General features: G+C 45.4%; 1 protein-coding gene across 1 annotated transcript; it reads right to left on the bottom strand.

Moving 5' to 3' along the window:
* Positions 1-2,104: 2,104 nt before the first annotated feature.
* LOC100349667 (HLA class II histocompatibility antigen, DRB1 beta chain) lies at positions 2,105-12,261 on the bottom strand. Its single transcript, XM_008262755.4, has 5 exons — positions 12,100-12,261; positions 7,781-8,050; positions 5,391-5,672; positions 4,249-4,359; positions 2,105-2,757 (listed from the first exon to the last, which is right to left on the bottom strand). The coding sequence occupies exons 1-5, from the start codon at positions 12,197-12,199 to the stop codon at positions 2,753-2,755; spliced, it is 768 nt and encodes a 255-aa protein (XP_008260977.1). The 5' UTR covers positions 12,200-12,261; the 3' UTR covers positions 2,105-2,752.
* Positions 12,262-17,619: the final 5,358 nt, after the last annotated feature.

Raw genomic sequence — 17,619 nt, 5'->3', positions numbered from 1 at the left:
GCAAATTGCTCAAAGACTGCGGTGTTCCCTGCTGGTGACAGACCTTGACACATGATGCTGGGTTTGCAGCCAGGTAGAAGGCAAGAGTTACAGGCTCATGGCTGCTTCCACCAAGCTTTCAATGAAAAGCCTAGGAGGCCAGGCACAGTCGTGCTGCAAGATGGGAATGCATGGAGCAGCGCATAGTGAGGCTGTTGAGAGCAGAGCCGCTGAGGAAACGCCAGAAACGTAGCAACATGAGAAACCCACCATGAAAATCTGTGAGCCGTGTCCAGGTCAGCCAGGGAAAGCCACAGACATCAGCATGTAACCCGAGAGAGCAGCCACAAGGTGCAGTCGGGCAGAGTTGGTGTGGGATAGGCAGGCAGTCATATAGGGAACAGAAGAGCTGGGAGGGCTCCCACAGTTTCTGTCTCTAGCCTGCACCCCTAAATCCACCTCCTCGTCGGCCTACTCAGCACACCCACTTTCCTAAGGAGCACCTGAGTCTTCCAGCATAATGAAGATACCAAGACAAGCAATGTACTCAGAGCCCCACGTGGAGACGCCATGCATATTGCCCAGAGGACCTCACCATGCACACCGAACCCCACCCAAACTCAGCCCCATTTGTATTTCAATTAGGTCACCACCCCCTACCCAGGAAAGGAGGGGAGGACAAACGAGGGTGGAGGACATTCCTCTCCTCATAGGTGCAGCTCGCTCTTCCTCCTCCTCCTTTTCCCTCTCCTCACAGGTGGATTCTTGTGGCGTGTAGCTTTCAACACTGGGCTGTCCACACCTGCATCTGAATTTGTATGTACTCTCTCTTTAAATAAATCCTGCTCCCATTTTTACATTTTATCTAAGTTTCTGCTTAAATTTCTCACACATGAGGGCAACAACCTGGAATTCAGCAGCAGGGAAACCATGTTCCCACAACAGAGCTATGGAGACACGGAGGCCCCTCCTGGATTTCAAGGGACGTTGTAAGCAAACTGAGGACTGAGCTAGAGATTCGTCTCAGGGACGGAGTCACTGCAATGAGCCTCCACCAGAGCATTGCCAAGTAGAAATCTGGGGCAACACTGCTGCAGTTTCCACAGAAATGAGTTGCCTCAGTTATCCCACAGAACTGAGAGCTATCTCCGAGAGAGAGAGAACTGAAGTAGGGGCAGCTAGCAAAGCTGCAGAGTGCTCAGCCCCCAACAATGTGCCAAGGATTCTGGACATGGAATTCAAGACTTAATGTTTACCCAACAGAGTTTCACTCTTGCTTTCTCCCTATTAATCCTTTCTACTTCCTATCCTATTTAGGAGGAAAATGTGTAACTTTTGCCTGCCTCACTATTTTATCTTGGAAATAAGTAACTTGTTTTCAATTATGTAGCTTGCCCAGCTCTGGGAGTTCACCTGGAGCCTCAGATGACTTTTAAATTAATGTAGGACTGAGTTAAGACTTTGGAACTTCAAGGGATGCTGCATGTGAGACTGAGTTTTGGAGAGCAAGGGGTGGAATATTACAGATTGAATAGAATGTGACTGTCCAAACTCACACACATGTTTCAGTTCTACTGTCTTAATGTTAAGGGTTGATGAATTAAGGGTGGAGATTTGCTCTAATTGTGGCTCCTGAGAGGTGTGTCTTGTGGGAAGTCTTTGGGTCACTGGGGTCGTGCCCTTGAAGAGTTGTTGTCAGGAGAGGGTTGATTACTGGAGCCAAGTTTACCAGCTTCCTTCTCCACTTCCTCACTTACCACGGGACCACTGCTCCTCACCTACTTTGTTCAGTCTCCACCAACCACCAGGCTATGGGCACATGCGATCCTGAACTGTGACCTCCAAACTATAAGGACAAATAAACCTTTTCCTTCCCAAGAGCCTCCTCCTTGGAACTGAACAAAAAGCTAATACTCCTCTCCACACCTTTATTGTAATAGTATACTAAGGAGGCCCATTGGTTTTTATGTCTGTACAGAGTTTACAACTGTGGCTACCTGATTGTTTAGACAAGGGCCAAAAGCAGTTTTGATTTACTTTCCCAGCTTGTGTGCCATCATAAAGTTTTTATCATTTGTTTCAATTGCCACAGCCTGTATTCAGTTTTTATGCATTGCCTCCTTAAGGTTCTGATTTCGTTTTCTTTCATTTTTAATTGACAAGAAAAAAACTGCACATATTGTAGTGTGCGACATGATGGTTTGATATTTGCATACATGTAGAACAGCCAAATCAATGCCTTTAACATATGCATTATTTCTCTTATTTATCAGCTAGGAATGAAAACTCTTGTTGCTTGGTGATGTGATCCTCCCTCTCTTTTCCAGTTCGCTTCCTTGCAGCTGTATGATGCCGACAGTATTTCACCTTATTTGAGAAAAGTGTGTTAAAGTGCTGTAGCACCGGGTGATATCCGATGCAGAGGAGGCTGCAAGGGTTGCATCTAAATAATAGCTGCAAACAATGCAGAGAAGGCACCGCCGTCAGTATTGAGACTTCCAGGCAAAGCCAGGGGCCAAGGAGGCCATAGACAGGACATTTTCTGTAGGTCACTGAACCAGGAGGGAGCCAGGTCCTGAGGAACCACTCTCTGTGAGAAAGAATAGGAGCCTTCCAGAAAAGATGTCATGATGAAGAATCAGGGACGGAGGCTCTTCGATGTGTCACCATCTTCACTCCGGGCCAGGAGCCTTGCAGGGGACAGAGGCAAGGCTGTACTCAGAGCTGACTGTGACAATGGTTGCTTTCCCTCCTCTCTTGGGGCTCCGGGTAATCACACTGCAGTAAAGAGAAAAAAAAAAAGAAAAAGAAAAATCTAAAGTCTCCCTGGTCAAAGGTAGCTCAGAGCACACAACTTTTTTTCATGAATAAAAGAAGTTTTACTGAAAACAGCTAGGTCAGAAGAATGGCTCCAAAACCTTGCCCATTTATTTCTGTCTCCCGTCTTGTCAACTCTGTCACCTGGTTAAGGTAAACTGAATCTGTGTCATGTAACTTTTTTTTTAGCTTTTATTTATGTGTCATATAAGTATGTTCCTAAATCTGTACATATGAAATACTTAAAACTTGTGTTACTTTTAAAAAGTTTAACTTGTATAACTTTTTTTAAAAGGAGCTAAAGGAGCATTACCTGTTGGCTGAAGCCCAGAGCAACCTGGGAAAGAGAGAGGAAGAATCATACCTAAAACTCCTGGAGGGGGCCGGCACTGTGGCATAGTAGGCTAAACCACCACCTTCAGCACCAGTATCCCATATGGGCTCTCACCTTATGGACTGAGAAAGCAGCAAAAGATGGCCCAAGTGCTTGGGCCCCTGCACCTGCATGGGAGACCCAGAAAAAGCTCCTGTCTCCTGGATTTAGATTGGCCCAACCCTGGCCATTGCAGCCATGTGGGGAGTGATCCAGCAGACGGAAGACCTTTCTCTCTGTCTCTCCTCCACTCTTTGTCTATAATTCTGCCTCTCAAATAAATAAATAAATAAATATTTTTTAAAAGTCATGGAGGCAGGGCCGGCGCCGCGGCTCAATAGGCTAATCCTCCACCTTGCAGCGCTGGCACACCAGGTTCTAGTCCCGGTCGGGGCGCCGGATTCTGTCCCAGTTGCACCCTTCCAGGCCAGCCCTCTGCTGTTTCCCGGGAGTGCAGTGGAGGATGGCCCAAGTGCTTGGGCTCTGCACCCAATGGGAGACCAGGAGAAGCACCTGGCTCCTGCCTTGAGATCAGCGTGGTGCGCCCGTAGCAGTGCACCAGCCGCGGTGGCCATTGGAGGGTGAACCAACAGCAAAGGAAGACCTTTCTCTCTGTCTCTCTCTCACTGTCCACTCTGCCTGTCAAAAAAAAAAAAAAAAAGTCATGGAGGCAAACATTTCCCCAAATACAATGTTCCCAGCCCAAGATCTGTCATATTTCTCTATCACTGCATTCCACACCAACCAAGTCAAAGAGCAGACACTAAGCACCTGTGACCAATGCAGCTGCTGTTGCACAAATCAAGGGCACTTTAGTTAGCCCTAGTGGCTCTTACATCATTGGCCCCAGGATTCTGACTCACAAAACTCTATGCTTATTAACCTTTTCTTATCTCCATGAAGCATAACCCGTCAGGCTTTGAAACAGTCACCAGGAGTGATTGCTTTCCGATTTTCAGGAAATTGGGGGGAAAAAAGATTTTGCACAGTACCAGTGATTTACAAATGACTAGTTTGAGCGAAGCCACATTTCCTTCCCAAGAAAATTCTGCAGCGTGCTCACCACCATCAGGACTTACCCTTCTGAGTCCTGCAGTAGATGAACAGCCCCACACCCAGGAAGAACAGACCCAGCACCACGCCCCCAATTCCACTCAGCTGCTTGCTGTGAGCAGATTCCGACTGTACCCCTGGGAGAAAAAGCCATAGTTAGACATTTTGATCAGAGACCCAATCTCTCTAGTTGGGACCCTGAGATTTAGAGCTCTTAGATTTAGTGACTTTTGTCCAAAATCCAAACACTTCAATCAAGTCCTGGGGATGTAGAGCTTTGAGAATGGGAGAAGTAACTCAAACTAGAAGAGCAACCATGACTAAGCATCTCTGGGAACAAAAAAAAAAATTATTTTAATCTCACTGAGTAGCTACAAGCATCAGGCATTTAACTCATTGAAATACCACAACTCTGAAAAGACAGCTAATGTGTGAGGAGTTTGAGATTAAGGGAGGCTAAGGGGCTTGCCCAGGATGGCAGAGCTAATGAAAGGCAGAGCTGAGACCAGACTCTGCTCACTTCAGGAAGACCCTGCACAGCAGTTCTCCCTGGTGCCTGCCTTCTGCCTCTCTGTACACCCAGGCTCCAGGATCCAGCAGGAGTCCAGAGGAAAGTGGAAAGAGCAAGGAGGTTTCCATTAAAGTTTTGTGCAGCCACATCCTTTTCAATCCATAATGTTCCCTCCTCGCTCTGCAAAACTCACTCTCACATGCAACATTCCATCCACAGGAGTCCCAAAGTCTTAACTGAGTCCAACATTAATTTAAAACTCATCTGAGACTCAAGGTGAACTCCCAAAGCTGGGAAACCATATAATCAAAAAGAAGTTACTTATTTCCAAATAAAATGGTCAGGCAAGCAAAATTTGGGGGCTGAGTACCCTATGGCTTGGGTCTGGAGTCCATGGCCAAGAGGATGACCAGGATGCGTGTGATATCACAGGAAGCTCAAAGCAGAGGCAGCCTCTTTCCCACCTGCCAAGTGAAATTATCTTCTAAGGGAGCAGGTGTTTGTAGAGACCACCACAAGGTCACCCTCAGTGACCTGAAGGAGAGGTGTGCATGCAGCAGATGTAGACACAGTGCGGGGAGGGCAGCCTGACACTCGGCCACAGGCAGAGTCCCCTTCCTGGAGGGGGAGGGCTTTACGGGTCGGGAAGCTGCTCACTCCATTCCACGGTGATGGGGCTGGTCACGCTCGGGTGCTCCACCTGGCACGTGTACACCTCTCCACTCTGAGGAACTGTCTCAAGCATCACCAGGGTCTGGAAGGTCCAGTCTCCATTACAGATCAGGCCTGTGGACACCACCCCAGCCTCCTCTTCCTCTCCATTCCGGAACCACCGCACTTCAATGTGGCCTGGATAGAAGCCACTCACAGCGCAGACCAGGAGGTTGTGGTGCTGCAGGGGCTGCGTCTTTGCAGGGTACACGGTCACCTTCGGCACAACTAGGAGGCAGAGGGAGAGGGGTGAGTGAGGCCGGCACAGCAGTTCTCCTTGGTGGTTGTTTTCTGCCTCTCTCCACACCAGGCTCCAGTCTAGAGCAGGAGTCCAGAGGAGAGGGGAAGGAGCAAGGTTTCCGTGAAAGTTCTCATTTTACAACCATCTGTTCAACCCCTCTCCTGTGCAAAACAAGCACAGCTATTCTTAGTATTGTTACGGTTTTACAACTGTCTCTGTTTCTAAACTTACATTTGAGGTCAGGGCAGGGTCTGCATGACCAATCCCTGACACAGCCAATCTCAGCAAAGGCACTTTTGTTAAAGGAGAAAGCATTTTCATAACATTTATAAAATACAAATTTAACATTGGTGATAAATCATTATCAACAATTTTGCGGTATATTTCATTAAATAAGAACATTTACATTTTTACTTTGTCAAATAATAAATAGAATCAAAATATAAATCATAAGCTGGAGAAAATATGAATGTCAATGTCAACAAAGCATTATGCATGTTACAGCCTAGAAAAACTTATGGAACACTCAAAAAAAAAAAAAACACTCTATTCCAACCACAGAGGTAAGAGATAGCAGATAACTGAGAGCAGTCATAACCACCGGCCAATAAATGTGAAAAATGTTCAAAAACACAGACATCAAAGCAATAGACATTACAAGAACTGGCGCTGTGGCATAGCGGTTAAACTACAGCCTACTGTGCCTCATCCTGTATGGAGGCTGGTTTGAGTCTGAGGCTCCTCCACTTCCAATCCAACTCTGCCATGGCGTGGAAAGGAAATGGAAGATGGCCCAAGTGCTTGGGCCCCTGCATCCACGTGGAAGACCTGGGAGAAATTCATGGCTCCTGGCTTCAGTCTGGCCCAGCCCTGACCGTTGAGGCTACTTGGGGAGTGAACCAAAGGATGGAAGGTTTTTCTCTCTCTGTGTCTCTCCCCCGGCTCACTGTAACTGTGCATTTCAAAAAAATAAAATAAATATTTTTTAAAAGAACTAGACATTTAAATTACATATTATACTTATTATATAAATTATATATACATAAATTATAACATGTAATTATAATATAAATATTATTTAATATATGTTTATAATTATATATAAACACATAAATTATATATAAAACTTTTTAGAGTATACTTGGCTGTCAGTATCGCCAGGTTTGGTACAGAGGGATTCAACTGTCTAGGGATGGAAAATACTTGGAAAAAGATCATTGGGAGTGCACTGAACAACTAGTTAGGCTTTTGTTTTCTATTAATATTCCCTGAACAATCGTGTGTAACTACTATCCACAAGACACACTGTACTGGGTATCCTAAGCAATCTAAAGGTGATTTTAAAGATGGGGGGAGGGCAGGTGGTATGCAAAAGCCACATCTAAGGGACTTAAGTAGCCTCTGATTTTGATTAAGTAAAGGACTCCTGGAACTACCCCTTCCCCCCATTCAAATGGTCCAGTGTATGGCCCAGTGTATTTGGAACTGTTTTCTAAAGCAGGTACCACAGGGGGAAGTGAGATAAAATGTGTTAAGGAACAGACAAGTAGGGTATGGGGCCTGCGCTCTGGCGCAGCGGGTTAACACCCTGGCCTAAAGCAAAGGCATCCCATATGGTCACCAGTTCGAGTCCCAGCTGCTCCACCCCCAATCCAGCTCTCTCCCTGTTATGGCCTGGGAAAAGCAGTAGAAGATGGCGCGACTCCTTGGGCCCCTGCACCCGCGTGGGAGACCCGGAAGAAGCTCCTGGCTTCCGATCGGAGCAGCTCAGGCTGTTGCTACCAACTGGGGAGTGAACCAGTGTATAGAAGATCTCTCTCTCTCTCTCTTTCCCTCTCCTCTCTCTGTGTAACTCTGACTTTCAAATAAATAAATCTTTAAAAAAAAAAAAAAAAAAGGAATCGGTGTACCTGCTTAAATCCTATTGGCACTATTAAAATAGTAACATCAGTATGTTAAGCTAAATTATAGCTCTAAGCCGAATTAACAATCATTTTAACTATGAGAAATGTCACACTAAGATAGCAGTGTAATTCGACCTGAAATAAACATCTAAGGGCTGGAGGTGCCGGAAGTTCGCGCCCGGCTCTCCCACCTCGCCGCCGCCCAGCGAAGCTCTCCAGCGCCAGGTAGTTGTATCTGCAAAACGTGTCCACCGCGGCCCTCCTGTCCTCCAGTCTGTCCTCGCGCTGGTTCCAGGCATCCGCCTCCGGCCGGCCCAGCTCCGTCAGCGCCCTGAACTCCCCCACGTCGCTGTCGAAGCGCAGGGTCTCCTCCCGGTTGTAGAAGTGCCTCTCCACGTACCGCACCCGCTGCGTCCCGTTGGAGAAATGACACTCATACTTCATCTGCAGCATGAAACGGGCTGCGGGGACACAGACACCGCGTCACACGGGCGGCCCCCCGGGAGAGACCGATGGCGACGCCCGCCTGCCCGGGCGCCCTGGGAGGAGGCGGACCCAGGATAGCCCTGGTGGACCCCACCGCCCCCAACGCCCTGCGCCCTGCGTCCCGCCCCAGCCTTAGAGGGAGGGAGACCCCTGGGGCGGGAAACCCCTCTGAGTGCAGGGTCCGGACCCCTCCGCCTCCGCGCCGCCCAGTAAAAGTGACGGACGAAACCAACACATGCAGGTGTGCACGGGACTGAGCCAAGTGAGGACAGGTTCGGAATCCAGAACCGAGAACCATGTGTTGACCTGGGCTACGGGAGGGAGCCGAGAAGGACCCTGTGTGGAGTGATGTTTACTGCGGGGCACGAAAAATTGAACTGGAGTGAGCTAGAGGAAGAGTGCGTGGTGTGTGTGTGCGTGTGTGCGTGCGCGCATGCGTAAGAAAGGAAATGTCACGACCCAGAGTTTGAGAGAAAAGACGCGCTAAACCGGACAAAGCCGGACACATGGCACAGAAGGAGACGGTGAAAGACTGTGTGCACCGTCCTGGGTCGCCGTCGGCATTCAGGATTTACAACAAGTAATGGTGACGTAGGGTGGAAGTTTAGGAGGTGAACTCTGGTTCTGTCACGCGTCCACGGGCTTTTCAACGGAAATTTGATGCCAAATTCATTTGGAAACTCAGACTCGATGGGGTGCGGGGAAGGCTGTGCCTCAGAGCTCTCTGGGCTCATCCACCACCTGTGCTTCTACTGTTTGCATTCATGCAGACATACATGCAAGGGTAACACACCGTGTGAGTGAATCCCTGCATGAATTCACCATACACATGTGCGTCTTAAATTTTTGCTTTTAACTAATTAAACAGATAAAAGGTCATTGACAGGTTAAAAAAGTTAATCCTGTGGTTAAAAGTGAAACAAGTAAATGAGCGTATCTGACAAGACCAGTAATACTGCATATAGAATTTCTGCAGAAGTTTGAGGCATTTTACTGAAGAATATTTATAGCAGACATCACCATTTATGTCTCACAAAGGCAAGTTGTTGAAAGGTTAAAGAGAAGGGAATGACTAAGAACTCACAACATACTAAGCATTGAATAAGGTAAAAATAAATAAATAAATAATGCAGGCCTTGGACTTACAATGATCTAGTGGATTCAACAAGAAAGCTGACTTTATGCAAATACATAATTTTGGTTTTTTATTACTCTGTTTTCTAATAAAAAAAGGTAAAATAACTATGAAAACCTGAATTGTGGGGTGTGTATTTATATTAATGTGAGAGTCTAGAAGTTTCAGAATCAGCACCGTGCACAGCACAGCACAGTTATTTCAAGAACAGCACTGTTTACATTGTGGACCTGATATTTTGTCAAATGCCCAATGCTGGAAGAATGGGGGAAACGAGAGGGAAGCTGTCCCTGGGTGAGAACTGTTAGTGTGAACCATCTGAAAAGCCAGAGTTCATTACACAACATCGGAGAACCACATTGCAAAAATGGCCAACATTGTATCTGATGAAAGAAAGCCTGAACAAACTGATGTTTCTGGAGAAACAGTTCTAAACCTGGACCAGGACGGGTTCCTCACATTTCCACCTTTCCTCTGATCACCCTCAGTGGATCACTCGTCCCTTGGAGCACATATGGCTGTCCTCTCAGGACCCTTGCCTCAGCTATAAGTCCCTTTTTCATGGAAGCTCCCTGGTCTCTGGAACTGAAGATGTGAGATTCCAATGCTTTTGATCCCTTCACCCTGCCCCGCTTTTTTCACAGCACTCCCTGCTCTGTGAAGTTCTCTTCTTTGCCAAATCCATGTTGGGTTCTTGCCTTTCTCGTCTGTCATTAAGTTCCATGAGGGGCCGGCGCCGCGGCTCACTAGGCTAATCCTCCGTCTGCGGCACCATCACCCCGGGTTCTAGTCCCGGTCGGGGCGCCGGATTCTGTCCCGGTTGCCCCTCTTCCAGGCCAGCTCTCTGCTGTGGCCAGGGAGTGCAGTGGAGGATGGCCCAAGTGCTTGGGCCCTGCACCCCATGGGAGACCAGGAAAAGCACCTGGCTCCTGGCTTCTGCCATCGGATCAGCGCGGTGCGCCGGCCGCAGCGCGCCGGCCGCGGCGGCCATTGGAGGGTGAGCCAACGGCAAAGGAAGACCTTTCTCTCTGTCTCTCTCTCTCACTGTCCACTCTGCCTGTCAAAAAAAAAAAAAAAAAAAAAAAAAAAAAAAAAAAAAAAACAAAACAAAAAAAAGTTCCATGAGGTTAGACACCCTTTCCGTCTTATTCAAAAGGAATTCTCTGAGCACAGAATGGGGTTCAGGATATATGCTCAGTGCCATACCTGTGCTCCAAATGAACAAATCAGATTCCTGGAAATGGATCATTGTCCCTGGAAAGCAAGAAGGGACTTAAACTCCCCTTCTCTTTTGTTCTCATCAACACATTTGCCCCCTCCCATTTTCTGTGGAAAGTCAGACAAACTTCCTCTTTGTACTCCTTCCAACCAGACATATTCACAAGCAAGGAAAAGATGATTTTAAGAAAGAGGGAAACTTCAGCCGGTGCTAGGCACAATGGGTTAATCCTCCGTCTGTGGTGCCAGCATCCCCTGTGGGTGCCAGTTCTAGTCCCGGCTGCTCCTCTTCCCCTTGGCTCTCTGCGGTGGCCTGGGAAGGCAGTAGAGGATGGCCCAAGTCCTTGGGTCCCTGCACCCACATGGGAGACCTGGAAAAGGCTCCTGGCTCAAGGCTTTGGATCGGCGCAGCTCCGGCCATTGCAGCCATTTGGGGAGTGAACCAGCAGACAGAAGACCTTTCTCTCTGTCTCTCCCTCTCACTGTCTGTGACTCTATCTCTCAAATAAATAAATAAACTTAAAAAAAAAGAAAGAGGGAAACTTTCATTGTTTCCTCTCCTCTGATGGATCTCCTACAGTGCAGAGGATCTGTGAAAAATCGGAGATTTTTAGTAATGGTGATCACATAGCTAGCGAAAGAATAGGGAGGAGCTGGAGGTAGAAAAAATGAGATGTGGTTATTGCGAGGTGTGAGGAATGACCCCATGAAATTTAGGATGACACACCCGGAGGCCAGTGAGTTCCCTTGACTTTCTTCTGGGCTTTCAGGACTGTAGGATGCTAAAAGCCTTCACATGGTCTCTGTACCACTGTGTTATGGGTATAGGAGATGGACTCAAGTGAAACTGCTGAATTTCTTATAATATATCCTACATTAATTGAATCTTTTCTGTGGGCTTCAGTCAGAAAACGTAGAAGACATACTAGAAACATCATATAGAATGGGTCACATAAGTTTTTAGTGAAACCCAACTTCAGCCAGGCTTTCAGAAGATGCTTTACATTCTTCAAGGCACCAAACAGTGACTCCTAAGTGCCGTTCCAAACACTAAGGATCATTGCTTCCACTGCAAGGTGCTTTCCACAGCAGAGAGAACACTAATCGACTTCCACCAGAGAATCTCACGTTCAGGGGTATAGGCTTCATAAACATTGGAATTCAGGGAGAAAAGAGAGATAATGGGAGATAATAACGCCACACCTAAGGAAAGACACCAACGTAAAGGATCCTGCAGAGCACGTAAGACTTGTTCTTTCAGGATTCCTTCACAGTCATTTTGGTTCCCTGTGAAACATCCAGAGAAACCCTCTTTTTCATGTCACAACCCAGCAGAATAAATGGAAGTGCTGTATGAGGTATTAATTTAAGATCATTATGTCTGAATGCTCTCAAGACTCTGAAGAAACGTGGTGCAAGGCTGGCGAAGGTAAACTGGAGGAGAGTTGGGAAGAAATGGCCTGAACAGGAGGCCCCTTATGCAGCTCTCACAGAGAGGGCAAGCATTCATGGTCCTCTTCAGAGAAGTAATGTAGGATACATGTGGTAAAGACAGGTGGTCATTGCAGAAAATGTATCATTTTTTAAAGAAACACAGCCCGGGCACAGTGACAAAGTAACTCCCTCCCGTCCCCACCCAATAATAACCCAGCATCGAAAACATGCACTTACATAGGAGGTCCCCAGCCAAAGCCGGGGTGGGGCTCAGCACCAGCAGTGTCACAGTCAGAGCTGCCAGGCAGGGGCCTCGGGAGAGCCAAGGACACAGCATCCTGGAGAGCAGGAGGGGCCTGGTGCCAGGGGAGCAGGCGAGTCTCACTGTGACAACTCTGACCCGGGCACATTTCAAATAATAGAAAACAAGATACTCCTTTCTTTACTACAGAGTTGAGTGATGATAATCTGGAGAACCAATCAGCACAGGAGATGAAAAGCACCATCGGTTGCTGGTCAGAGATTCAGTAAGGAAGTCTTCTTCTGAAATTTACAGTTTCTATCATTTAAGGGATTGTTTTGATTTAATGTTGTTAAGTTTAAACCTTGCAGATTCAAAAATTTAATTGGGCCCTACTGTGAACCAGCTCTGAGCCTTGTAGGAGCCTTCACCTCTCACGGGAGAGCTGTTTGCCCAGCTGAATGTGTGAAGATGCTTAGCAGTACAGAGGTGGAGGGAAGAGGACCTTTAATCTGGTCCTTATTATACATAACTCAGTGTTATGTACATAGGAAGATTAACTTCTCACTGTTCAAATGAAGAAAATTGATCATCCTATACTTCAATATTAATGCAATATAAGGAAAATGCCAGGCTGAACTTATTTATGGTAAATGAAACAAAACATTCTTGGGAACGAATGAGTGAATCAGAAGCACAGAGTTTGTTTAACAACAGGCAGGGAGAATTTGTAACTCCACGGAATGTCTTGAATCCTATCACTTGTCATGTAATAGGACTTATTTGTGGCCACCTGGGGAAAATTGGCCCTGGTGGCCAACAGCAGGCCATAGCAAAGATGGTTGTCACTGGGCCAAGAAGTCTTAGAATGTTCTCACAAGCTATCAGAAAATAACAACACTAATCCAGAAAGTGAGAGCAATTTACTGGTCTCATTAACTAAGGAAAAAAAATAACAAGAAATGGATAACAGGGCCAATTTCTCCTCACCATGGGAGATATGTATCCCAACAGAGGATTGTGTCTATTTTATAATTCTAAATTTTTATTTACTTTCGTTTTATTTTAAAGGCAAAAATAGAGAAATTGAAGCAGAAACAGACTGACAGAAATCTTCCATCCACTAGTTCGCTCTCCAAAGTTGCACAAGGTTGGACCAGTCCAAAGCCAGGAGGTGTGTGTTAAATCAGGTCTTCCATGCAGTGGCAGGGACCCAGCTAGCTGAGCAAACACCTGCTGCCTCCCAGAGTGCACATCAGCAGGAAAGTGGATCAGAAGCAGGGATCCAGGACGCGACCGGTGCTCCAACGTGGGATGTAAGCATCCCAGGTGGCATCTTGACCACTGTGCCAAAGTCTGCCCCCAGGGCTGGGTCTTGTAAAAGCCATGCTAGTATCCAACAAGCTTCTCAGGACCCTGCCCACCATGATCTCAGCAAAACTCTCTACTGAGAAAATTCAGGTGGAGCCAGACTTTACACCATGGCGTTTTCCTAGTCAGGCCTTCCACAACTTCCAATGCCATTCTGTGAGTCAACTTATCTGTGTTTCATAATACTTTAGATATAACTCCCCTCACATTTTTCCAAGCAAGAATAGTTTACATTGAATAGTCACAGAGGGAACTGTTAGAATTCTCATAAGCTTGTCTGTTATTATTGAAAATAGAAATAATTTTACTTTTCTTTCGCATTGATGTAGCTATTTTGTGAATTGTGCTGTGATAAAATAACTGCCTCTTTATCTATTACAATAGGCATATCATTTCCCAAAATTCCATTTCCATGTTCCACTAGCCATGGCACAATGATTCCTGGTGTTGTGACAGTGAAGAAATGAATGAGGAGCGGGAGTTTGGCATAGCAGTAAAGGAGCCACTAGGAAAAACCACATCAAATGTCATACGCCTGGATTTCAGTCCTGGCTCTGGTCCAATTCTATCTTCCTGCTAATGTGCACCGTGGGAGGCAGCAGGCAATGTCTCAAGTAACTGGATCTCTACCACCCACATAGGAGACTCAGATTGAACTCTATACCTCTGGTCTTAGCCTGGCCCATCCTCTGAGTCCCAGAGCATTTAGGGAGAGATTGAACCAACAGATGGAAGACACCTCTCTCTCTTCCTGTTTCTCCATGTCTCTGCATTTAAAATAAATAGAAAAAAATGTATCTTGGCTATTTAAAAAAAAGATGATGAATCTTTCCAGCCTTACCAACTTTTACAATTTATCCTGTAAAGTAAGTGCCTCAGTGTTGTTTGCTTATTCAAAATAAATAATAGCCTTTTAGTTGTTATTTTGTTAATACTCCATTTTGATAAATGAACAGATTTCTACTATGTGAAAGTTAACTAGCTAGTACTTATTAACATTTTACCTAAATGAAATCAACTTGAATGTTTGCAAAAGATTTCCCAAGGAGGAGAATGAGCTGACTCTATTGTGCTGCAGCACTTCCTGTGCAATGTGACTGTAAACAAAGCAAGTGCTACAATAATGAGAAAACTGGAGCGTAAGATACTCATCAATTAGTGCTATCTTCTAGTCTGGGTCCTGTGATTATTTCATGGGTAATACAAGCAAGATAAGAGAGAAAAACACGGTGCCACTACATATGCATCTGGAGATTTTACAGGCAACCTGGATGCACATGGGTGGCAGAGGCCCAAGTACTCAGGCCATTTTATTCTGCCTTCCCAGGCACATTAGCAAGAAACAGGCCTGGAAGTGGAGCAGCTGGGAGTGGAGGCAGCATCCACATGGATGCTGGCATCACAGGCGGAGGCTTAAACCACTGCACCACAGGGCCAGCCCTGCTTCCTCAGCTTTCATAAAGGTAGATTGGCATATGAATAGGCTGTTCAAATCAGTGTCTGTGTGGGATAATAATTTATTTTAATATGTTGTCCTACATTGTGCTAAGAAATCTGAGGTAACTGTTGTATTTTGAGATCACTGTTATATTTAATAGGAAACATAACTTGTGCCTGAGCCATGGAACCAGTGAAGATTTTACTCCACTGCCATCTTGCCCCATGTTTTTCATGTAATCATTATACATTATTTTGTATGAAGGTAACATCTCAGATTCAGAATGGATGTCATAGGGTAACTGCACATGTGTAGTATTGCATTAATTCATGCTCTACATTTCTGATAAGGAGTCTTTCTGTATGTCCTTATTATTTCTATGACTGAATAGTCAACATGCTGCAACACAAAATGACCAAAAATTTATTAAACAATTTGGAGCATTTGCTTTGTTCTCAAAATTGTATAAGAACATTTTATGCTTTTACTTTTAGTTCAGTGAGATCCATACCCTTTACATCTCTACAGACGGAGAAAATAAATTAATGGAGATTAAGCAACATTTGCGAGGGCCCATGTTTAATGAATGAGCAATTTAAACTGAGTAACATGCAACTTAAATTCCATTCTATCAGGGCTGGCACTGTGGCTCAATAGGCTAATCCTCTGCCTGTGGTGCTGGCACCCCGGATTCTAGTCCTGGTCGGTGCGCCGGATTCTGTCCCGGTTGCTCCTCTTCCAGTCCAGCTCTCTGCTGTGGCCTGGGAGGGCAGTGGAGGATGGCCCAAGTCCTTCGGCCCTGCACCTGCATGGGAGACCAGGAGAAGCACCTGGTTCCTGGCTTCAGATCAGCGTGGTGCACCGGCCACAGTGGCCATTGAGGGGTGAACCAATGGAAAAAGGAAGACCTTTCTCTCTGTCTCTCTCTCACTGTCCACTCTGCCTGTCAAAAAAAAAAAAAAAATTATAGCCGGTGCCGCGGCTCACTAGGCTAATCCTCCGCCTTGTGGTGCCGGCACACCGGGTTCTAGTCCCGGTCGGGTCGCCGGATTCTGTCCCGGTTGCCCCTCTTCCAGGCCAGCTCTCTGCTGTGGCCAGGGAGTGCAGTAGAGGATGGCCCAAGTGCTTGGGCCCTGCACCCCATGGGAGACCAGGATAAGTACCTGGCTCCTGCCCTGGGATCAGCGTGGTGCGCCTGCCGCAGTGGCCGCAGCGGCCATTGGAGGGTGAACCAACGGCAAAGGAAGACCTTTCTCTCTGTCTCTCTCTCTCACTGTCCACTCTGCCTGTCAAAAAAAATTATATCATACAACCACGACCTTCTCAATTTCTGAATTCTTATCACTTTCATGCTCACATATGCAAATCAATAGCTACTTCTTTTTAATGAATGAGAGTATATATTTTGCGGATGTCCTATGCAACAATGCTACTGTCTTCAAAAGAGTTCTCTCATCTCCATGATTAGCATCTCCATCTCCATCTTCCACTGGAATAGTGCAATAAGCATTTACCTTGTGTAACTAGACCATTGGCTTCTGCACAGGTGTCCTTCCTATCTCAGAATTCTTAAATTCAATTTATTGTTCTCAATAATTATCTCAAAGTTCTTAGCAAAATGCAGTGCAATTTGATCAGAAAGAAAGTAGGTATGGTATCTCACTTTTTTTGGAGAAATATGTTTTGATTCATATGTAAAATTCAAACTTTATTAGAGAGATATTGGATAGAAATCATTATTGTCCTTGCATTTGAGAACAAACTGTGTCTCTAGACCCCAGAGATAATGCTCTACTATTGGCAGTTGTGTAACTACAAATAGGATAATATCACATTCAATTTGATTATCAGAAATATAGCTTACTCAGAAACTAACTAAATATGACTTGTGCAAATCTAGGAAGACCACTCTATGGTTCACTTCATTTTAGGATAAGAGGGATGGCAAGGAAAAGTCTATGTCAAGAATATACTGAAATCCAATGAAACAGAATATGAGCAAAACTTGTTCTTATAAATAACAAAAATTAACATAACAATTTACAAACCATACAAACTTATTTTTTAAATGGCTACTAGTCATGAAGTAAATTTTGAATGTTGTATGTATTTATGAGTAAAAAACAATGTACTGCTTGGTAAACTGCACATCTCATACTCTTTTCTGGTATGAATTTAATATAAGGACAGCTCAGGTAAAATAATGTGGCAACTGTCTCCAAACCATCCATCCTAGAGCTGATTTCGAGGTTGAACTGCTTCACTGACCATGTAGAGCAGCCTTGCTCAGCTTCTGCAGTGTGTAAATAACAACATATTCCCAATGAAAAGGGCACTTAGATTGGTTTCCAGAAGAAAGTAAGCATTAGTGCTTATTCAACTGAATCTACAAATTGTAATCTTGATGCTTGTAACTAAATATTTGCTTTTATGGGAAACAAATCACCTAAACCATGGGAACAAGCAGTGAAATCAGAAAGACAGACTTTTGTTGAACAACAGACAGGCTAGATTTGTAGCATTACAGAACATCTTGAGAATTTCTCTCAAACTCAGCTGTCGTCAACCTGAAAGTTCACAATATTATCTTGGAAAAATGGGTTCCTGTGGCTATTACAGGTCACAGGTAGCATAGAATCTGTGTCATGTGTCCAGAGAGTTCAGAATATTCTCAGGGGTTGCAGAACCATACCCACCACTCATCTGG

This window comes from Oryctolagus cuniculus, chromosome 5 (genome assembly GCF_964237555.1).
Source record: "Oryctolagus cuniculus chromosome 5, mOryCun1.1, whole genome shotgun sequence".
NCBI classification, from domain to species: Eukaryota; Metazoa; Chordata; class Mammalia; order Lagomorpha; family Leporidae; genus Oryctolagus; species Oryctolagus cuniculus.
Note: the sequence above shows the minus strand (reverse complement) of the source record. Positions and strands in the feature narration are given on the sequence as shown.

Bases quoted from the DNA above. Each gene is read 5' to 3' on its own strand.
- LOC100349667 (XM_008262755.4), bottom strand. From the start codon at position 12,199: ATGCTGTGTCCTTGGCTCTCCCGAGGCCCCTGCCTGGCAGCTCTGACT. The intron at 8,051-12,099 runs GTAAGTGCATGT...GTGTCCCCGCAG, and splicing joins TTTGGCTGGGGACCTCCTAT to CCCGTTTCATGCTGCAGATG. The intron at 4,360-5,390 runs GTGAGCAGCTTC...TTTTTCTCCCAG, and splicing joins CCCCATCACCGTGGAATGGA to GGGTACAGTCGGAATCTGCT.